The 22,938-nt window shown below is 39.9% G+C and overlaps 2 protein-coding genes and 1 long non-coding RNA gene across 4 annotated transcripts in view; 2 read left to right on the forward strand and 1 right to left on the reverse strand.

Moving 5' to 3' along the window:
• The first annotated feature begins 1,708 nt into the window (after window positions 1-1,708).
• Window positions 1,709-15,349, forward strand: pla2g6 (phospholipase A2, group VI (cytosolic, calcium-independent)). Of its 2 annotated transcripts, XM_084366050.1 has the most exons (19): window positions 1,709-1,798; window positions 2,463-2,683; window positions 3,584-3,793; window positions 4,742-4,922; window positions 5,117-5,304; window positions 6,361-6,457; window positions 6,759-6,941; window positions 7,889-7,997; window positions 9,595-9,702; window positions 10,599-10,686; window positions 10,799-10,962; window positions 11,043-11,193; window positions 11,347-11,483; window positions 11,765-11,842; window positions 12,680-12,834; window positions 12,930-12,981; window positions 13,072-13,187; window positions 13,423-13,496; window positions 14,155-15,349. In XM_084366050.1, the coding sequence occupies exons 2-19, from the start codon at window positions 2,469-2,471 to the stop codon at window positions 14,297-14,299; spliced, it is 2,451 nt and encodes an 816-aa protein (XP_084222176.1). In that variant the 5' UTR covers window positions 1,709-1,798; window positions 2,463-2,468; the 3' UTR covers window positions 14,300-15,349. The 2 variants fall into 2 exon arrangements, with proteins under 2 accessions (XP_084222176.1, XP_084222177.1); XM_084366051.1 differs by lacking the exon at window positions 11,765-11,842.
• Window positions 15,350-17,026: 1,677 nt separating this feature from the next.
• Window positions 17,027-22,938, forward strand: part of LOC311264886 (platelet-derived growth factor subunit A-like) — a gene marked incomplete at its 5' end in the record, with an annotated part of 50,522 nt that continues 44,610 nt past the window's right edge. The window contains one exon of the mRNA XM_084366069.1: window positions 17,027-17,109. Coding sequence (XP_084222195.1) covers window positions 17,082-17,109 — 28 coding nt within the window. The remainder of the gene's footprint in view (window positions 17,110-22,938) is intronic.
• LOC311264915 lies at window positions 17,154-18,389 on the reverse strand. The gene is made up of 3 exons (XR_014623502.1): window positions 18,307-18,389; window positions 17,703-17,894; window positions 17,154-17,294 (listed from the first exon to the last, which is right to left on the reverse strand). It is a non-coding gene; the product is annotated as an uncharacterized lncRNA (long non-coding RNA).

A 22,938-nucleotide genomic window follows, 5' to 3' on the forward strand; every position in this document is an offset into this window, starting at 1 on the left:
ATTGTTGTATATAAATGTGTTTGTCCTATTAATGTGCTTGATGTATATGTCTTGATAGAATTTAATATGAAAGGAAGTTTTACGCTTGCTGGTGTAACCTAATGTTAATTATTAAGGGCTGAGGTATTGTTCTCAGTGTGTTGTGTTTCAATATGTCAGTGCCCCAAACGCCCAGAAAAAACAAGCTATAGAGTGAGTCAGACAAATTGGTTAATCCAACTGAGATGGCAACCTTAGTTACGGAAATGGCAAATTAGTTTTGGTGGGCAACTTCTAATCTGACTAAAATGAAAGAAAAGAAAAGACAAGGCAGGACTCTACTTTGGTGTTAAGTCAAATGACTCTCTCCTGTGATAAAATAGTTTCAGCTCTTGACAATCCAAAAATAGCATGCAGACAATAGGCTACTGGACAGCTTCCTTTTCTTGTTCTGTTCCTTAAATATATTGGCTTATAAATCACTTTGACAGCTCCAAAATCTTCACAGTTACCCATTTCCTGCACTTCTTGATGAAAATTTAAGTTGATATTTAAAAAGTTGAAAGTTTACAAAATATGCTTCATATATTTACACAGGAAAAGACGGACATGATTTGCTTAAAATAATTTTCTGGCAGAAAGTGATACAGAGGATGAAATAACTTTTTCTTTGGTCTACATTGATTATAAACCAGTGCGGATGTGGGCCTTCATGCATACTGTATCAGTGGTGGAAAGTATGAATTTGCCATATTTGTACTTTTCTGAAAGTAATTATATTGCTTCTGTACTCGCAAAGTTTTAGAGCAGGCCTATACCTACAACTGTAATTTTAGCAACATTAACGCACCAAACAATAATGCAGGAATTTCATGACATTAAACAGTGCTTTAAAAGGGGCATCATTAAAATCTAAATCAAAAGTATTAGCATTAAACATATACTATAACTGCTGTATACTCGATTATATAATTAGTGATGCATTATTGTGTTAATCTCCTTAATCCTTTAAGCTGGAGCTAATATCACCTACTTGATATGCTGCTCTGTAGATTAATCTATTACAACACATCTTGTTTCATTAGTGGATTTGTATTTTGTGTTAATACATTGAATCTGTAACCAGTTGCTATAGCTGTCAAATAAATGTAGTGGACTAAAAAAGAAGTATCTCAAAATTGTACTCAAGTATAGTACGTGGTTTCTCTTTGTGCCATTTGAAATACAGGCCTATACGTTAATAAACACTCCTCAAAGTTAGTCAGGGCTATTGGGATATGTTAGTGTTTCACTTGATTGTTTATTCTGTGACATAGCTGACATTTTATTTTGTGTTTTGTGAATATTCTTGGTCCCCCAAAAACAATGCAAAACATGTCATTTGACTCTGATTGCATATCCACCCACATGCATACATGCAGCCATATCCCAATAAATTGATTTCTGAGTAGTGCTTTTTCATATTCATTCATTTTAAACGCTGAATTATCAGGGATAGCCAGCTCCTCTCAAGTTTGCTGAACCGACTGATGTTTACGACATTTCAATATAATGTTCCGGTTCATTACATTTATTGAGCCTGTGGCCACGGGACCATCAGAGATCCCCTCTCTGCTGGTGGGACTTTCCCAATGCGATGGAAACCAGGGCGAGCGTTGATTACGTTCTAAGCCCCACCCCCTTTTACCGAGCGCTCCCGATTCTCGAGCTCTGATTGGAGCAAGTCACAGTCAGTCAAGCTTTGGAGCAGGTTTGGTTGCAGTGCGGCGGTTGTTGATGTCGGTGTCAGGAGTCAGCCGCCGCAGTGGAGAGCTAGCAGGTAAGCAGAGACACGCACCGGAAAGGCTGCTTTTACACGAGTTAATGCGATTAGCTACACTTGGCTGTAGCATAGACTAATATATTTGGGATGTTTCTGTCCGAAACATGAGCTAAAGGGATTTTTTTTTTGTCGACAGGGTGCGCTGCTTCTGCTTTTAGCGTTGGTAACTTATCACGTCAAATTGACTCTGTGTAACTGGGAACTCGTGAGCAGCTCTGAATGAAACCACTTGTTCATCATTCAAATGAAGACCAGCCCCGGTTTTCTCCGTCAGCAGGAGGTCTTGCAGTGTAATAGAAAGTGCAGAGTGGACCACTAACCCGAGTTGGTTATTCATTTCGTAGCCGAGCTAGTAACAACCGTTGAATAACTAGCTATAACGTTGTTTTGGGCGGTGCAGGTCGTTGCTCCACTGATAACAGCAAAATAAAGCTTGTCAGTAGCCACAGTGTGTAACATGTGGGGTGTTACACCTGTTGCTACTCTTGAGCCCTGTCCTTGGGATGCAATAAATGATTCATTAATGTTGAAAGTAATCCCCTAGGCTGACAAAGAGGGCAGGGCTAAACACTTTTGCATGTTTATATCAGTTAGACATCTTAGAGACTGTGCTGAAGATTGTCTGAGTCCTCCCTAAGCTCTCTTGTTATTTTTGCCTCAGGTGACCATGCAGTTCCTGGGCCGGCTGTTGGACACAGTGTCCTCTGTGTCAACCCTCTTCACCAACCCCTACAGGGTCAGGGATGTGCCGCTGTCAGACTACAGTGGAGGAGGCAAAGTCATGCAGAAAGAGGAGGGACGGATGGTCCTGTACAGAAACGCCCAGTGTCAGTCATGGGACTGTCTGCTTATGTGCCCTGAGACGCCTACTATGACTCTGAGGTCAGTATTGATCACATTAGCCGACAGGGAGGGTGGCGTGATATGTGTCATAATCAAGCGACTGACCTAGATTGAAATGTGCAGATGTAAGCTGAAATGACCACAAGCATGTTTATAAGATAGCTTGTGATACCATGAGCTCCTGCAGATTTGGTCAATACTTCCAGCCTTCCACCTTACTTCACCACGTCAAAGCCCTTTATCTTGAAGGAATCGGGTCATTCAGTCATAGATATGAAAAGTACTGATAAACCATGAAGATAAGATGGTTTTTATGATCCAAGCAAACTTATCACAAGCATTTTTAAAACTACACTAAATATTTACCACTTGTACGCAGAGAATTGTCAGAGCTACTTTTAACACATAATCTGCAGAGCATTTGTATCGCGGATCTAAAGGTTGCAGAAATTAAAGGGACACTTTACAGATTTTTAACCAGATATGTATCATTACAATGTGGGTAATATATGCCACTGAACAATGTTTATCTCCCTACATGTTGCCTGCAGCCTTCTATCCAACTTCTATACTAAAAATGTGGAAGTAAAATTTCACATCTTAACAATGACCACAAATATACTGTGTACGCACAATCTGAACAACAGCTCTAGAGCCAGCAAATGAGTGGGTGGCTCTGGAGAAAGAGAAAGAGAAAGAGAAAGAAACTCAGATCAAACCGTCAAAAATAGGCAGTGCAAATTGAATATGAATCACGGTTCTGTTACCGTGCTGCCTATTTTAGTTTAGTTTCTAGTTTAGATGTGATGTTAATACAAACATTTTGAAAAGGCTACCAGCGTTACCACATTCCCAAAGTTTTCGGCCTTCATTTAGATATTCCTTTACGGCTCTTGTGAAATGTGACCAGCCACGTAATCATTGCGCTGTGTTAACCAGGCTGTTTCAGGTGGCGTCAGAGGAGGATGCAATGAACTGGTTCCCCCAATATGCCCTCAAGCTTCGCCCCTTCTATGAGACACTTCCTCTGAAGGCAGAGACCGCCCAGCCTATTGTGGACTGTATCCGCAGCCACCCGGACTGGAGTTCGGCCCACATTGCTGTGGAGACGGGCCTGAGAGATTGTCTCAAACACAACTATGTCCAGAGGTAAGAGGAAATGTGCTGATTTTCATTTCTGCTTGAGAAAATGTTCTCATGTTTGTGGCAGTGTCCTTGAGTCCAAAATGATATTTTATCATTTCTGCGTCAAAAGTCCAAAAGATATAAAGATATCGACAAGGATTCTTACAATTGATTATCAACATTGTTCCTGCAGTCGACTTAAGGATAAATTGACTAATCTTTTCAGCCCTAGCTTCTGGCTCAGGGGCCTGAGATAAACGCTTCAGGATAAAGCTGAATGAAAAGAGGATTATAATGTGTAAACCTATTCTACAGAGGCATTAATTGTGAGGCAGTCAATATGAAGCTGCTGGCTAAATGCATACAGTGCAATAAATAGTATTAAATATTTATCATTAGTTCATAACAACAGGGCTTTAAAACCCTTCCAGTTCAATTTCCTCTACCCATTTGCCCTGCCGCAACTGATTTTCATTCATTTCAGGACATACATATATTTATTTGCTACATTTTTGGTCATGAGTTTTGCTGAAAGTCTTCAGTTGACAAGTCATACAAGATGTGTGTGTCTTCTAAAAAGCATTCACTGGCTATTTTTATATAGTTAATATAGTTATTATTAATGCTTGTCACCATGCTTGTCTGGTGGTACGGCACTTAAACAATTTAAGTTGTTCATCATCCTCATATGACAGTTATGCATCTTACATAACCAGAAATACCTCATTAACACATCCTGAAAACAGCTGTATTAAAAAGAAGAAGAAATAGTCACCTAACCCTACTGTAGTGGTTTTCCTATATCTCTCAAGCAACTCTGAAGTCTCTACAAGCTCACCTTCATGCTGTACGATTGGAAAACAGTGGCTGTCTGGACGGAGAGAAGTCAATCCAAACCAGCTGTATACAAAATATTCATTTTAGTGGCTAAGACTTGCAAAACGACCTGTTTGGTCATCTTTCTGTCTCCAGTCAGATCAATGCTCGGGATGCATCAGGTCAAACGCCGCTGCACCGGGCATGTGAGCGTGGCGACTCAGTGTGTGTGAAGGAGCTGTTGGAGGAAAGCCAGGCTCGCACCGACATCAAAGACCGCAATGGAGAGACACCCTTGCACTTTGCTGCCAAGCAGGATTCTCCTGCCATCATCCAGGTGAGACACGTGAAGTCACAGTTACATTTCCATCTGATCAAATTTTGACCACTGTGTTTCTGTGCTCAAAAAATTGTTTGAGCAAGGTAGATAGGCTATTTCAGGACGAGAATCATAACATTTTTAACCCGTCATGTCCTCTAAACTACACAGCAACAAGCTGCTGTCCATCATTTTCTCCTTTCCACATTCAGGTCATGTGTTTGCGGTTGTGCTCGGGGGTGAATGAGCTGAACAACGACGGGGAGACGCCGCTTCATGTGGCCTGCCGCCTCGGACGCATCGAGTCCGTCAAAGCTCTGTTGGGGGGTGGGGCAAAGTGTGATGTAGTTGGTGGGGCTGGCTACGCCATCCACAGTGCCATGAAGTACAGTGAGAAGGGGTGAGTAGGGGTAAAATTGAGGATTATGATTTGCAAACTTCCACAGCTGTGTGTGGTTCGAACTGCTGGCCCATCAAATTTTTTAAATGGTTTCTGTTGGTTTTAATCAAGCAAGGACAGTCTAAGTGTGTTCAAGTCAATGTTTCTTCCCTCTGTGATTTTAAGGTCATAAATTGATTTGATTTTTGAATTCACATCTGGATTTGTAAAGATCAACAGACCATTAGTTTTATGCCCTGACAACTGTCCTTTTCATTTTCAAATTATTCTTCAAAGATAGAGAGATATTTTACTTTATCCTGTTGACTTATGCAGGTTAGGGTTTGGCCTGTTTAAATAATATTCACCAAATGTATAGATTCCAAACAATAAACAACAAAAGATATAAATTCAGATTGTTACAAAGTTAAGTTTCTCAAACCTGCTCCAAGTAAACCCTCCCCCCAAACAAGTCAATTAAAGATCTCTGTCACTGTTATCAGTTCTGTTCAATTTAGTTCATCCCCCATGAGTAAAGCCTTGTCTCAGAGCAATCAATGAAGGTTCTCTGAAACATCTCAGATGCTGTCAGAGTTTTCTCTGGACTCAATTATGCAGAGTCTACAGTTTCTGTGACAGAGGAAAGGTGTCTGTATCGCCTTCAGTGACACAAAAGAGCATATGGTTTTGAAGTAACGGTTTCCCTGGTTACCCTGCTGCTGTCCCTCTCTTTTAAAAAGACTTTTGGCTGCAGATAGTAAATGCTTGTACTCTTGTGCAATATGCCTCCAGTATCTGGGTTTATTGACTTGGAATAAGACAGCACATGAAAGGGAAAATGATTGACAATTCTGAGGAGTACCTCTAAGACAACTACATTAAGTAAACTCATTCAAGTAATATTGTGCCTCTGAATTGTCATCATTAATCTGTACAAAAATTGCAAACCCAAGACAAATTGTAGAGCCTCTTTGATTTGTCGCCGCTCAAAATAATACAGCGTAGATTCTATGCAAGTGATGTACTTCAGTTAATCCATAGTAAATATTTGTCCTTTATTTTGTGTTTGACTGTCAGCTGTGTGGAGGAGATCCTCAAAGCCGACTCAGGCCAGCTCCAGGCTGAGGACTCTATGTATGGAGGGACGCCTCTGCACTGGGCCAAAACTGCTGAGGTGAAGAATATTACATTTCGTGTGGTTAGATATCCATAATGAGCCGTTTGAAGTACAGTACATGTTTGAATCTTAGTGGTACACATCCAGAGAAATTGATGTATTAGAACGGGATGTTACAATGAGTTTATTACCTTGGAGTTGGAGCTTAAGTAATTATTACAAAACTAACTGTAACTATGTTGCTGTGCATTCTCTGGGCTACCAAACCAAAACATTCATGTTAGGAACAGACAAGCTTCACATTTGAGGGGAAATATCAAGCAGATGTTTAAAAAAACATTACCTCTCTCTTTGCCAGATGTGTCGTATACTGTTGGAACACGGCTGTGCAGTCAACTACCTCAGTAAGACCGGAGAGAGCCCGCTCCATATTCTGACCAAGAGGGGCCGTTTTGAGGCGGCCATGGTGCTGCTCACCCACGGAGCGAATGCCAACCTGAAGGGCCAGGATGGAAACACAGCCCTGCACTTAGCTATGAAGGTCCGTGTGCAAGATATCATCTCTCCTTTGTTCTTATTTTCCTGATGAGAACAATAATCTCTTACTGATGATCAAAATGGTCATAAAAAGGAGGTAAATGTCAAGGAATGATTTTGCAATGTGGTTGCAACACAGGCCCCTTTCACACTGGGCAAAAACCCCACAAACACCCACCAACATCTGCCATTTGTCTTCACTGGGGAATTGTACAATAAGCACTCAGTCCCGCGTAAATACTTTCCATCTTTTCCGCCCATCTTTATCAAAGCATTTTTTGGCTACATCCATCATCAGCTCCAGAAAAAATAATTTGTCTAATTCAAAGTAATATTAAAGACTTTTTTAAAGCTAGTCTTCTAGATACAGTCTGATGAAATATATGATCTGCTGTTACCGCTATTGTTCCCTGTTTTCCGACACGTTCATGACACACAAAAAGGTAAACTCATCCACTGGCAATGTGAAAGGAGTTAATCACCTTTTATAAGCTGGTTTGCAGGCATTTAAAACACTTTAAGGTTATAAAGATTATACATGGTTTATTTAAAGATTATAGAGGTTTTAAAATCCTAACCAATTTGGAAATTAGGTTGCATCACACATACAGTGTAAGAATAAACTTCACAGATGTGCTTCTCTGCAATAGCCAGCATGCTCACACTGCAAGATGTTATCTGTCTTTCTTGGTTGGTTTGAGTGTTCATGTGCTTGTTTCAACAGGAAATGTTTTTTTCTCCTTTTGCATCTACGCTATTTATGTAACTACATCCAAATTTTGTTGGATAAGTGAAAAGGCTAAATTGTAACACCTGCTGAATGTGACAGATTGATGACATCTTAAAGAGGATCCAAAGTTGTATTTTTCCTTTATTGTCATTTCCGGTTGAAATGTAAAGTGCATGTTAAAAAATATTACCGCACCACTTATGTGCCTCTCTGTTCTTTAGATGGACCACATGGACTTGATCAAAGCTCTGATTGTGTTCGGGGCTGATGTGGAGATCCACAACGACCTGGGAGAAACACCTGGACTCATCGCTGCTCGTACCAGCAAAGGTAAGAGAGAGGGAGAGAGAAGAAGAGGGAAAAGAGAGCTTTAAACTGTGAGGAGATGAAATGAGGGAGGCAAGGAGGTGTACAATGGAGGATGAATTAAAGGAAGAGAGAGGAGGGAAATAAGGAATTGTGATCGATTGATTGAACTTAGATTGCATGGCCTAACTGGTCTGTTTGAACGTTATAATAACATCTTAACACGTGCCTGTAAAACGGTAAAGCTGCTGCATGAAAATGGCTGAGTATGTAATGATGGAGTCACAAAATTAGAAACTTTGCCTTGTGTCAATATGTTTAATCTTGTTTTACAACTCCTGCTACTTTTAAAGCTGTGAGCAATAAGCAAGATTATTCTGCCATATTGAGTAAAATAAGATAATAAGAAAGAGTCCAAAGAGGAAGGAAACAGATTAAGAATTATTCAAAATAAAACTCTGGCCAGTAAATTGTTGTTATTTCAGTCTCTTCTGCTCACTACTCTCATGTTCACCTTCATAAACAGTAGAGGGCAGTACTACATTAAAAGTAAGACTCTTTGTTCTCTCACCCTTGTCAGTATTTAAACTGACCTTTAATTTCTTAAACTGGCAATAGAGAAGTTTTTTGTTTTAACGACTAATGAAGAAAATTCTGATTGCACAATCTAATGGCTATATAAAAAGGACATCATTGGCATTAAGGTTCATTCCCTTTAAACTTCACTATAACTACACTAAGCCATTTTGCCTACTGGGCACGAAATCTGTCAGGAAAATGAAGGTTGACTGACGATCCAGTCAGGTTGAGTGACCTGGCATCATTGCTGTCTGCCTTCGTGTTTCATGTTCCGTTAAAGACTAATAAATAAATTAACACGTGTTTTATCCTGTGTGGTTGGTGGCGGAAACTGTCTTTGTGACAGCGGCGACAACATTATTCCACTTGGAAACAACCAGTGAAATAACAACTCTCTTACACAGTATCAGTGATACTGAAGACATGTATAATATAATCACCTTGTAGTTGTGAAATTCAGAAGCAGTTGAGTTGCTTCCTCGACACATTAACTCTAGTGCATGTTAGCGTGACTGTACCAGAGATAACTGATATTTTTGCAGTTCCTAGCAGCTGAGAAATCAATGACTGAACGTATTTATTAATTGTACGAAAGATTTAATTTTGATTGAGGTTTCTGCCTGTTAAAGGGCAGTGCTGGGTCTCTGTAAATTATGTATGTTCTTGATCTGCTCTATATAAAAAGTGTCATGAGATAACCTTTGTGAATTGGTGCTATATAAATAAAAACTGACAAATTGACAGATCAGAACAGTGCCACTCCTGAATTTGTGTTTCTATTCAAAAAACAACATTATGGTGTAATCATATTTGTTGTTTGCACATAGAGATGGATGTCAATGAAACCACTCACTTGATGCTCTGAGGCAGAAGTGATGGGAAAGGAGTTTGCTTTATCGATACATTCATTGATTTTGAAAATGCATGATAATTGCTAACAGCTCGCTCATGTTCTTGCTCTCTCTCTTTGTCTTTCTCTCTACTTATTATTATTGTGTGTGCATGTCTAACATGTTGCCTGCTTGTGTGTGTAACATAAAAGGTCCTAACAGAAAGATACTGCTGGACATGCTGTGTAATGTAGGGGTCCAGCGGTGCCTCCCGCCCTCCCCCGGCAGTCCTCCCCCCATCTCCAAGCCTGGAGGCATAGGTAACGCCACCAGACGACCTTCATCCCTCCCTTCACTGTGCTGTAACAGCCCAAATTGAAATGTCTCCCTTTGGTATTATGCATGCTATTTAATATTTAACTACTGTGGAAAAAATTTAAAGGGACAGTTTTCCTCTTACCTCCAGATTGTTTGGGTGTGAGTTCCCGAGCTGTGGAGATATCAGCCATAGAGAGGTATGCATTCTCTCAAATGTAATAGAACTAGTTGGCCCTCGGCTTGTGCCTTGTTGTCAGCAGTTTCATGTGGGAACTATTTTCTTTCCATCGAACTTCACACAGCTGCCATATCACTGTGCAGAAGGAAGCATGTACTCATGGATGAAAGGCTTGTTCTCGTGACAGCATGGGATGTAAACATTAATGGCGTTCTCCTCGGCCGAGCTGCAACCTTAGCTTGCTTTGTTGTCTTAATTAGCCAACCTCTTGTCCATGAGTAGATGCGCTCTTCTTTCTGCTCAGTGATACGGAAAAAAATAGGTCTTAAATGAAACTGCTCATAACAAGGTCTGTGGATTATCTTAAGTAGCCAGGTCATGTCTTTTTTGGCACTTTGAACACCACAAGCCGAGTGCCATCTACTTCTATTATATTTGAGAGAAGGCAGACATCATGACAGTCACAGATCTGAGTTTTCTGTGAAACTTGAGCCACAGCTTTTCATGTTTATTTGATACATCAGAACTGATCCAAAGAGGCAGCATCACTCTGGTCCCTTTTATATACATACTGTAGCAGAGAGTGGCTATGCTCACATTGTCATGATAGTGATAGCAGTAGAAGTTTCGTGGCTTGCCTTTTACTTTTGGTATCCCTCATGTGTGAATTTGATGCCATGTGTTGGTCCCATACCAATAGCTGTTGTAATTGGCTGACAGGGTTTGAGGACATCATGTATGTGGGGGCTGCAGTCAGTGCAATGAGCAGAGGCAAGTCTGAAGTGGATGGCCCCAAAATGGAGAGGAAGTGAGTTCAAAACTTCAGCTCAGTTGTATTTTTTTAAATGAATGTTTTCACATTTTTTACTTGAGAAAATTGCAGTTCTGGAAACAGGTAAACCATCTCCTCTTCTCTGCAGGATGGACCGGCTCCTATGTCTGGATGGTGGAGGTATAAAAGGCCTGGTGTTGATCCAGATGTTGATTGCTCTGGAGAGAGAGGCTGGTCGGCCCACCAGAGATCTCTTCGACTGGGTGGCTGGCACCAGCACTGGGGGCATTTTGGCCCTCGCTATAATCCATGGTGTGTATGTTTACCCTTTTATTTTGACGTTTTTTAGTAATGTAGCATTAAAAATAACATTGATGTTTCTTTTAATGTAGGTAAGTCCATGGAGTACCTGCGCTGCCTGTACTTTAGGATGAAGGAGCAAGTGTTCAGAGGTTCACGACCTTACGAATCAGCACCGCTGGAGGACTTCCTGAAGAAAGAGTTTGGAGAGAACACCAAGATGACAGATGTCCGATACCCCAGGTAACTGTTCATGTTGAATGTCTCCATTGCCAGATTCTAAAAATGAACACATTTTTGTTTCATTTGTTGCAATTACTTATTTTCAGGTTTGAAGAGATGTCAAATGTCTTTCTTTTCTGTTCTCTTTCCACTCATTTATTTGTTTCTGCACAGGGTGATGGTGACCAGTGTTCTAGCAGACAGACATCCAGGCGAGCTGCACATCTTCAGGAACTATGACCTTCCCTCCGTCCGTAGAGAGCCCCCATATGCCACCACTGCCACATTCAAACCCCTCACCATCCCACAAGGTACTTCAGGAATGGGAGCCAGTTATGTTTATTGGCTCATTGCACTGGTGCTCTCATGTTGTGATGGAGGGGTAGTGCAGTGCATTTATACTACCACTGGATGGTGTCAAAGTAAACAGCTTTCAAACCCTACACTGGGTGGCTTAACATCCTGGGATTGGGTAATATCAACAGGAAATATAAACATCATCAAGCCTACATCTGAGTATAGGTGTCGTCATATGCCTGAGCAAGCTCAGTTCTGCTGTGTTGACTGAGTGCCAGCCATGTTGTTGTTCCAGGATGGGAGGATGAGGATGTGTTGATAGTAGGATACACAGAAGAGCCACCCAGAAAGCGTAGGAAGGTGACAGGTGAAGGTGTGTGTGTGTGTGTGTGAGAGACTTTAAAGAAACAGTTTAACCTCAGTCATTTTCTGTCTACCCCAATGCTGATGGAAAGTTGGGTGAAGTTTCAACAACGCAGTGTTGCTGTGAAGCTCCAGAAATGTTTCGTGGACTATGAAACTTAACTTGCCTTTCTATCGGCATGGGGGCAAGACTGACTTTTGTTTTTTTGGTGAACTGTTTTTTCTAAGTATTTAAAAGAAACAGATTCACAAGGATTTTCATTTGTCAATCACAATCAAGTGGCAATGCTCCACAAATTCTCATATTTCCAGGTTTAGAGGAATAGTTTGATATTTGGGAAATATTCTTATTCACGTTCTTGTAGAGTTTGATGATAAATTGATACCATTTTCATGTCTGTAATGATATACTACATGTTAATTAGCTGTAGATGTTCTGGTAGGTGGATTTTGTTACCTTTGGACTGAGCCAGGCCAACGTTTTCCCTGTTTCCAGCTTATATGCTAAGTTAAGTTAGCCGACTGCTAACTGCCGATTGCTACCTGTAGCTTCATCATCCTGTGTGTTCTAGCTCTCAGAACAAAAGCGAATAATTGTATTTCCCAAAATGTCGAACTGTGCCTCTGAATGTGATTTCATACAAAACACATGCTTTTAATAGCACGCCAGCAAAAAAAAACAGATTTCACCCCTTAGGCCTTTTCAGCATGAATGAATGTGAATGGTTCGTGAGCGCTAACAAGCTTTCTCTGCGAATTGGTCGTAAAGTCTGCACCCAGAATCGAAGGATCTGATTCATTGTTTCATGCCTTTTTCTAAAATTTAATATCCATGTTTTTGCACCAGAACAACTTGTTTGGCGGGCTGCCCGCTCAAGCGGCGCTGCACCCACCTACTTCCGACCAATGGGCCGCTTTCTGGATGGAGGGCTGCTGGCCAATAACCCAACGCTAGACGCCATGTCGGAAATCCATCAGTACAATAAAGGCTTAAAAGCAGAGGTAGGCAACCTGACATCTGCATCTTTCAATCACTAATGCTTGTGGACTTCTAAATCATTGTTGATGAGATTATTTATTTGTCTCCTTCCTCTCAGGGCCATGGGAACCAAACCAAGAAGTTGGGCATAGTGGTCTCTCTTGGTACAGGTAAGCCACTTCAGTGTATCTTGAGTACTATTTATCCAAGATGCCGTATATCGCTCTGAATTCCCACACCGTGCTCCTGTGTGTCTCCAGGTAAACCTCCTCAGGTGGTGGTGAGCTCTGTGGATGTTTTCCGACCCTCCAACCCTCTGGAGCTGGCCAAGAGCATCGTAAGCGCCAAGGAACTCGGAAAGATGCTGGTGGACTGCGTGAGTACAACCTGCTCACGGTCACATTTGTCCTTGGTTAAATCAGTGATACTCACAATGTACAGTTTTTCATACTAATTCATCCACTAAGAGTTCTGTTTTCCACTTCAACTTGTGGAGCTTTATTTGATGTTTCTGATATTTTGGATGTAATAATTAGTAACAGTAGCATTTCAGGAACTGTCTTTTTGTTTCTAATTGTCTAATTGACACACAAATGTCTCTGAATGTAAAGTGTACAGACTCTGATGGCTGTGCAGTGGACAGAGCCAGCGCGTGGTGTGAAATGATTGACACCATCTACCACAGGTCAGCTGACTATGATTCTACTGAACTTTGGTTCTCATTTCCAGCTAATTCTGCTCTCTGTCGTAACCCTTTTTTAACGTTCCCCTCATCCGTTTCTCTGACTCACACCATCTCTCCCACTTCGGTTTATCTCTCTTGTTCTTACACACTTCCTCTGTGGTATTTTGAACCATTAAAGAGACATGTTCAGCAATGTGCTGTGTTTAATGACACAGACCAGATAGATATGGCTGAGGCACCTGTCTGTCAAGCACGCACACCCCCGTGACACGAACATAAAGGACAAAATTAGCTATCGAAGCCCGCACTTTCATAGTTTTTTTTTTTTAACCATTACTTCTGTCGGTTTATATGATAACTATTTACTATCAGTATTAATTGTGTAGATACGGAGAGTCAACAGAAAGATGACACATGGCAAAACAAGTATTTAACCCTTAACAGTAATCATTCTTACCAATCCAGTTTAATTACTCATTTAAACTACTTATATTGCTTTGGGAACAAGCTATGTTTAACACTATATTCAAACACAATTTGGTACGTGTTCTTGTGTCCTGTTATAAGTGATTGCCACATGGGCTTTTATTTGACTTTATTATTTCTGAAGTACTATGAAACTTGATACAAATCACTGTGTTTATTGTCTTTTGTGCAGATTGAGTCCCCAGTTGTCTCAGGAGGTGTTGTTGGATGAGGTGAGTGACTCAGTCCTGGTGGACATGATGTGGGAAACCCAGATGTACTTGTATCAGAAGAGGGAAACCCTCCAGTCACTGGCAAAGCTGCTACTGGACAATTGAAGGTGCAAGAAAATCACAAGGAGAGGCCTCGAAGATGGGACTGTGAGAGTAGATGTGTTGGAGAATATGAGAGCAAAGGGCAGTCCCAAGAGTGGTGTCAAGCACAAGAGTGACTGGACGAGGAACAAACAGTAGGGAGCCATGTGTCTGATATAAGACTGTAGTGTCTGTGTTGGTGTGCTCTTCCTTTCAGACAAACATCCTTGAGATGATTTGACAACAATGACTATCCTTTTTCCAGCTGAGATGACAGAACATAGTTGCAATTATGTGAAACAAGACTGACACCTCACGTAGCCTATTAAAGGCAAGTTATGTAGCATCATGTGTTTCCTACTTTGGTATGTGAATGCAAGGGAAGTGTAGGAGCAAGTGTCACACACCCGAATCAAACTTAAGGTGGCACAGACCGACTGTGATGATGTCAGCTAACTGTCAACCTCCCACGGTCCAGAGCATGACCGGTTGGGATAAAACTAATGTGTAAAACTCCTCCTCATTCCCACCTTCTCATGTTCCTCTTTTTCTTTTTTTAACCAAAGTAGCTACAGACACTGAATACACTGACATTTCCCATGAGGCCATATCATGAACAGGACCCTGTAGTCCTACTGTAGCACAGCTCGGATAATGGTGATGATGAACCTGCCTTATGCGTCTGGGACCCAAATGTGTACCTTTCTTTTTCTCCACAACACACTTTCATGCCTTTACTCTGTCAGTTATTTATTCGTCTTGGCTTCAAACACAACATTTAACTTATTGAACACTCATTGATAACTTGCTTGCAAACTGTGTACGCTTTTGAATCCTCTTTGTCTGATGTGAAAGTGACTCGAGCACATGTTTAACATGCACTGTTACAACTGGACTGGAAAATAAACTTGAATTTTCAATTAATGGAAGGACAAGGAACAAAAAGTCTCACTGCTACTTGCACAACATAAACTAGAGGTAATACATTTCCTATGTTTTTTTTGTATTCAGAACAATTATTGAAGTGTATACTGCTATGGTAATAAAATATATTAATGTGGACTAAATCTTGAACCCATGAAGTGTTGAGTTCTTTGTCGTAGCATTTACAGCGCTGCTTGTTTTAATTCAAGCTCGGTCTGACTACATGTTAATTACCGACTGCTGTGGCCATTAAGAGCACAAACACGAGACAGGTGAGTCAATTTTATTCAAACATACAACCTTTAATCAATTCACCAAAAGTCAAAACACATAATTGGGTCATGAGATATACTTTATTGATGAATAATTGAGCAGGGGGACTGTAAGACAACTAAAACTCATAGCTTGATGCTGTTTTTGTAAAAAGGAGTAAAAATGGCTTACATTTACACAAGAAACAAAACATTTGTGAAAGATTGCAATATACGGGAAATATATTAATAAAGCTGTTATTTACATTGTTAAAAAATGATCCACGGAGGGTTAAACCGTCATAAAAATGTAGCTAGCGTCGCATTGAAAGCCCTTGAGAGGCATCACAGACGCCTCCAGCGGCCATTTTAGGGCACCAACGGTAAAACGCGACAACAGTTTGCTGTGCCGTCATGTAGGGTTGTTGAAAGGCTGCTCTTTAAAACGACATGGAAAACAGATAAAGGAAAAATTAGCAGGTTGAAGACGACCAAGTATTTATTGGCAAAAAAAGGTATCAACGCCTTCATAATGGACACTGTTGCATCGCATACATAATTTTATGTTGGGTGAGTATTTCATTATTAGCTTATTCTGTAACAAACAAGTGACCTAAGTGTTAACATTAGATAGTAACACAAGTTTAATTAACTTTAAATAAGTTTCATTCAGTGAAAGAAGTATGCGAGCTGGAGTTACTGAAGTTATAGTTAGCTAGCTTGACTAGTGTTAGCATAACGAAACCAAGCTGCATTGACTCGCCGGACCGTTGGTCGACGTCGCCGCCATATTGGATGTAGCAGGTCTGCTATGTACAAGTAGACGTAAAACCGGGTTTTCTGAATATAAAGCATTAACGTTTACATTTAACTGACTTTGATGATTTGTCTTTATATTAAGTGATTTTTATTCTTTTGATTGAGTCTGCTTTCTTTTCATTCAGCAGTGAAGTGACATTTAACAATTCCTATTGATCTGTTTTATTAGTTGTTATTTATTTTATTTGTTGTCTTTCATCCAGTCTTTATCCAGTCTTTTATCTTTTATCCAGCTCTTATTATGTACTTGCACTGTGATTTTATTCTATAGCTACACTACTACATTTGTTCGTGCTCTTACATTGCACACTAGGCTGGCTTTGTAGCTTAGCGTACTGTACTGCCTCATCTGTGTGAAATATGACATGTTTGTAACAGTTTTTTGCAAACGCTATGTCAGAAAGTTTTCTTTTTCTCTTCAGTGCTAGCTAATTTCAAAGACATCAATTACTTGAATTTTTTGTATTTTCTGTATGTTTGAATTGTGGATGAGTCTTGTAAGAATTATCCAGGTAGTGTGGAGGATAATGACTAGTCTTTTATCTGGTAACAACTTTTTTTTATGTAACTATGATGAATTTTAACTTTCTTAAGTCTCACAGAAATTGTAAGCTATTTTTTGAAATATAGCCTAGTTGTTGCTGAATATTTGAAAGCACCAGTGTCCACTCCTCGTGTTAAACACAGCTATATGGTTTAACAGATTGGACCATGGGATAATCGGAGTAACTCACAGATCCTGGTTTGACTTCCTAAAACAGGCAGCTGGTGTCCATCATCGCTCTGAAGTGTGCTCCTGAAATGTTGATAAGATGCCGGATGTCTGCCTGCTCATTCACGGTAAGCCTGTGTAGATAAGCTCCTCAACTGAAGTCCCTCAATGCAAACGCGATGCAGAGAAAATGAACAGAACAATATCCAAGTTCTGTACATCACAGAGGCAGGTGTGTTGTTACATTCATTTGCTTTATGTTTTGTTTGCTGTGTTGTACAACGTCTGGGGATCCACTGCCTGGCCATGGTGCCTGAAAGTAAAAAATAATAGAAAATAATGCATTGCTCTCATGTGGGTTACAACTTAGCAAAGCAGTTTGGTCAGTTGATGCAGTTTTTTGTAGGATTACATTTAGAATAGAAGGGCACCTTTGAAGTAAGCAAGTATACTTTTCAACTTTTCATTAAAATCAGATTAGTCATGTGTTCAGTGACAATGAGCGTAAATATCCTTAAATTCTACTTTTGATGATCATCCCAACATTGAAGTCAATGTGATATCAACACCTCAGTGTTTAAAAAGTAATTTCCTTCAAATTTAGTCAAAATACTACTCGTTAGTTCTAAGACGTCATATAACCCACCCAACCTGTAACAAGCTACATCATTTTTACATTGTGTCTCTCAAGAGAGCCGATGTTATAACAAGAGGTGCTCACTCAAGGGGCTTTGTTGGTTTTAAAGTGGACAACAGCATAGGGGACGTGCTCTTGTTCTTGGGCCTGAAGTGGCTGGACTGTGCTGTAGACAGGATCTGTGTGTTTCTGATGGAAGTGGACTCTGCTGTAGTGAAGCTCATCCTGCTCTGTTGGTTGAGCTGAGATATCGTCGTACAAGGGACCAGGGTTTGGCTGATTATAAGACAAGAGAAATGAGATCATTTTATGATACACTGTATGCATAAAGCAAGCTAGAAACCTCGGAGGATTCATAAAAAGATGTTTTTTAATCAAATTCAAAATCTAGCTTTAAAAGTTAGCGAGTAAACAACATATCTGTGATGAACAACAGGATGAGTAGATAACTAATGTTTTACAAAAGACTGATTGGCCTAATATGGACTGCAGTAGATGTTTCTGTGTCAACGGACTAAAGGTGTTTAGTTAAGAAATAAGAAATTGAGAGAAATTGTAACATTATTTGTAAGTTTGAGCTGCTGTTCTGGCTCAGATGAAAGAGTAATTCTTTCTGAAGAGAAGCAGAAGACAAGATGGTGATGTTTTTCTATTAATGTAGCAGAATTGTTCAAATTATTTTCTTTACCTGCTCCAAGTTGTCTGAGGTTTCACTTCGAGGAGATTGGCTGGGCGTCCTCTTTTTTCTGGTTAGTGACACAAGAGAATATAAGAATTAATTGGTGATGCCATGTTAGTGTGTGAGTGTCACTGATTAGAAACAGAGCACAGTGTTGCTCACCTAATCCACCAGAGGACAGCGAGAAGTATTAAAACCAGGAGAGCAGCACAGACTCCTGCAGCTGCTGCTGATGTTTGTTTCCCTTTAATATTTTGGACAGTCAGAGTTTTTTCACTTGAGCCAATGGTTCTTTTGCCAGTTTTGACCATACAGGAGTACCTTCCTTCATGCTGACTGCTGACTGGGTCTATAATCAGGTGTTTGTTTTGGTTCTCTGGCAGGGTCAGAGGTCGACTGTTGAAGATCCAGGTGTAGTTTGTGCTCAGAGGACAGCTGGTACTGCAGGTCAGTGTGACTCGCTGCCCCTCTGTCACCACTGCAGAAGGAGTGAACGTCACTTTAAGAGCTGAAAGATGGTTTGATTGGTCAGCAAATGTGAAAGAGACAGACTATCTCACAAGGTCTCTTAACTAAACAACAAAGTAGATTGTTTGTTAGTGTCTTATAAATCAAACCATAAAGCTTCAAGCCAAAATTAGTACATTTGTTTTGATCAATAAATTAAATTAATTGAGTGAAAGGAGCATTGAACCTGCCTTTCAGTGTGCTGACTGCTGATTGTACAGTACATAGTATGGAAGTCAATAATTCACTATACAAAAATAATGTATTTAATCTAAACAATTACCTGTGACAACCAACGTCACTCCAGACGAATCTGACTGTTTCCATACATCGTATGTCTGGATCTTGAATATGTACTCTGCTGAGTCATCCCTCTTTAGGTCTTTAATTAACAGGATGTGATGATTCTTCATGTTTTCATGGTACTCAACACGACCTGCAACCTCAATTAGCCTTTCAGTATCCTGATCACCACTTCTGATTATTTTATACCATAATTTAGACTGGGGCTGCTGGAAGTCGGGATGAGAATATTCACTTGAAATGTTCACTGAGGAGCCTTGAACAGCACAGATTCTCCTCCTGACATAACTCACACTCCAACAGTTGTTATCCCCAGCACCTGAAATATAGATGAAAGACAAGAGACAGTTTACTTTACATGTACTACAAGAAACTTTTTACCAGTTATGAAAAAGTCTCAATTTAATACTAATGCCACTATATGACCTACATAAGCAAATGAGCTATTTCTGTAATTGGTATGATTACTGTTAATGTCTGTCACTAGGTTGGATTCAGGCTTAATTGGGATAAGAGTCTCACATCCTGAGGAAAGTAGTAGCTTTGCAGTCTGCTGGTACGTCGCTAAAACAAAGTTTGTTTTCGTGTTTGTCGTGTTTGAAAACTATTTAGCAAATCTATGTGTTTACATTTTAGAAAATACAGGCCTGGTAGTCTCAAACTTGTATCCTTTATAAATCTTTTTTACTCAAATATTTATCTTTATTTCATGTCTAACAACAATGATATAAGATTGATTGGATCGATACAGAGACACAGACCTGCAGGTCTTTCTACATTTGGTTGCTACATTTTTTATAGCGTCTCGACATCACATCTTGTGGGGTGTTAATAGCTCAGGGCGACAAACCACCGCCCAAAGGACTGAGAAAAGAAGACAATACAGGAAGAGAGCGAGCTCTTTGCAGTTACAGACACCACCACAGCCGCACACTTTTAGTGGGTCATAAGTGATGATTGAGAGGTATAACTTTTGTATGAGTCTACACATTTCTTTTTTTTTGTGAGATTCCTGCAGCTGCTAATTTTCATCATCCTTTGAGAAAATGAGCAAAGTCTTTTTGATCTAACAGATGATTACGTATTTACAATTCACCAGTAAATTCTCAAGCATTTTTACTGTGTAATCATGCTGCATGTCATAAAACAGAACTTCTAGACAAATATCAGTTAGCAGTATGTGTCAACTCAGTCTCTTTCTCAATCAATTTTCAACTCAATTTTTAATTCAAAGAGGCTTTATTGGCATGAAAGTTTTAACAACAATGTTGCCAAAGCATCTGTCCAAACACTCGAACAGAACACAACAGATAACAACATGAACACAAACACAACACCAATATTGATTTACATTAATAATATATACACTATATACAGTGTGTGTGTGCTAGTGCCTGCGTGTGTGTGTGTGTGTGTGTGTTGGTCACTCACTGTCTCTCAGGTTGTGGCATGTTGACACATATTGGGCAGCAAGATATGCCCTGTCTCCTTCTCCCAGGAGTATTTTTAATTTTGAGATGTCATTCAGCTCTTTGAAATCTGAGATTACAGCGTTGAACTTGTTAAAATAAATGTTCCTTGTTTCATTGAATGTTTTACATTGTAGGAGAAAGTGCATCTCTGTCTCAACCTCACCTGTCGAGCAGTGACCACATTGTTCTGTTTTCTTTCAGTTTGTGGTCACTGAGCCTGTACTTGGTTAAGATCTGTCTCTGCTTTCTATCTCTGACAGTAGAGAGATATTTTGCTAATTCATAATCTCTTTTTAGGGCTAGATAACATTCTAATCTACTTTGGCTTTTGGTTTCTTCTTTCCAATGTTACAGATAGGTTCAATCAATCCCTGTAACATTTTTGCACCAAAATTATTGCATACACGTTTATACGTACATGCAAGTTTTCTTCTTTTTTTTTTCACTTAAACCTGATAAATGTAGGAAATTGGTTCCTTCCTCATTGCCAGTTTGCAGGTTTGCATTTCTTTTTCTTGTTGTTTTTGCATGTGAGCCACATTCAACATCAAGAATACGTTATTACCGTAGTGACTTTTTTGTATCTTTTAAATTCAGTCACTCTTTCAAACTCAACATTGACTGAAAGTGTTGCTTGAGTTGAGATGGATGGAAAAGTTTCTTTGAAAAAGTTGATATGTAGATTTTCACCCCTGCTTTTTGCAGACAGATGACTCAATTGTCCCAATCCATAAGTTACAACAGACCATAGTTGGTTCATACTCACAGACTGTAGCGGAGTGTACATCCTTGAGGCCTTTTACAGCACAGGAGAAGCTTTCAGGAAGAGAGATGGGAACTGTTACAAACGTTTTTTTCTTATACTCTCCCTCAAAGTAACTGCTCGTGTACATTCTAAAGGCAGTCTTAGGATCAGTCAGAGGACAGCTGGTGTCACAGGTCAGTCTGACGTGGCCTGTTGCAGCTGCAGGAGTCTTTTGAACATGCACTTCTGTTGAGAGATGATGAAATAAGTTTTTCATTAATTCACTTGTTCCGTGTCTATTATATAAATTACAGTTGTAATAAGTTGATTAAATAAATTATGAACCAAACTCTCACAGCCTGTTAAGTTTAAAAGACAGAACATGATGAACTGTAGTTATTATACCATCAACAATGTAAAAACTAGAAAAAACGAAAGCAAAGACATGACAGTGTGCAGCGACATGCACAGACATTTTGAGGGGGTTTTGCTGCTACCTATAAAAAACATAGCTCTAACTCTGCTGCCTATATGTGAGCCAGCTAGCTAGTTAAGATTGGTTCATATGATCGCATAACAAAAGACAATAATTCATGACTTGATAAAACATGACAAGCTGCACATTGTTCTGAAGCATATGTGGAGATGTTTGTTTTGTTCTGTACAGTTTCATGACTGTATCTTGCACAATTGTTACTGGTAATGATCTATTTTGACATAGCTCTAATTATAATTATCTCTTTTTAAAAAATACCAGTTTAAAGGAATTAGAGGTAGGGACGGAGGAGGTTTGTCAATGTTGGAGGAAACTTAACCTGTTGGATATGTGATGGAGCAGGGCTCATCCTCTGATGTCTGCTTATAAGAACACATTCTCCCTTTAGCATAGGTCACACTGAAGCAGGCTGATGTGACAGAATCTGGACAAAAAGAGAGAAATTGTGTCTGCTTTTAGTTAATTTAGTTGATTTGTCATTGTGTGTCATAAGCTTTATAGTTTAAGGATCCAGTGCATGAATATTTCTTATTAACATATTTAGCCAGAGGTAACATGATAAGGAGTTAATGGCTGTCACTCACCCACTGAGACTTCAGGGGCTCTGAGATCCTCGTAGCCTTTGATAGCACAGGAGTATCTGACTGCTTCCTCACTGCTGACCAGCTGTTGGTACCAGGGAGACCAGTCCTCATAGAGAAACTCTCTGTTCTTGTACCAGATGTAGGCTGCAGGGTTTTCAGTCAGAGGACAGCTGGTGTTACACATCAGTGTTACTGTGTGTCCCTCTGTGGAGGGAATCACCTTCACCTGCAGGTCTGAGATGATGGTGAAGAAAAGTAAGAATTCATATATTTATGTCAGACTTAAAGTAACTGATTACTGACAGTCACCTTACCTGCAACATGGAGCTCAATTATGCCTTGCTCACTCATCCTGGGGACTTCTGCGTTCTCTTTGCTGCTGCAGCAGTAAGACATTGCATCACTCTCTGTCAGATCATTGATTGTTAGATTAAAGTTACTCTCTTCTGACATGTTGTACTTAACATGACTGTCATCTGCAGGGAGTTTCTTCAGAGTAAATGTAGATCCAATCCACTGTACTTTGTACCATTT

The sequence above is a fragment of the Pagrus pagrus genome (assembly GCF_965226575.1).
Source record: "Pagrus pagrus genome assembly, chromosome: 2".
Lineage (NCBI taxonomy): Eukaryota > Metazoa > Chordata > Actinopteri > Spariformes > Sparidae > Pagrus > Pagrus pagrus.

What these genes read in the sequence shown, in the direction of transcription:
- pla2g6 (XM_084366050.1), top strand. Translation starts at nt 2,469, where the DNA reads ATGCAGTTCCTGGGCCGGCTGTTGGACACAGTGTCCTCTGTGTCAACC. An exon ending in ATGAAGTACAGTGAGAAGGG is followed by an intron (nt 5,305 to 6,360) that starts GTGAGTAGGGGT and finishes TTTGACTGTCAG; the next exon opens with CTGTGTGGAGGAGATCCTCA. An exon ending in GGCCCTCGCTATAATCCATG is followed by an intron (nt 10,963 to 11,042) that starts GTGTGTATGTTT and finishes CTTTTAATGTAG; the next exon opens with GTAAGTCCATGGAGTACCTG.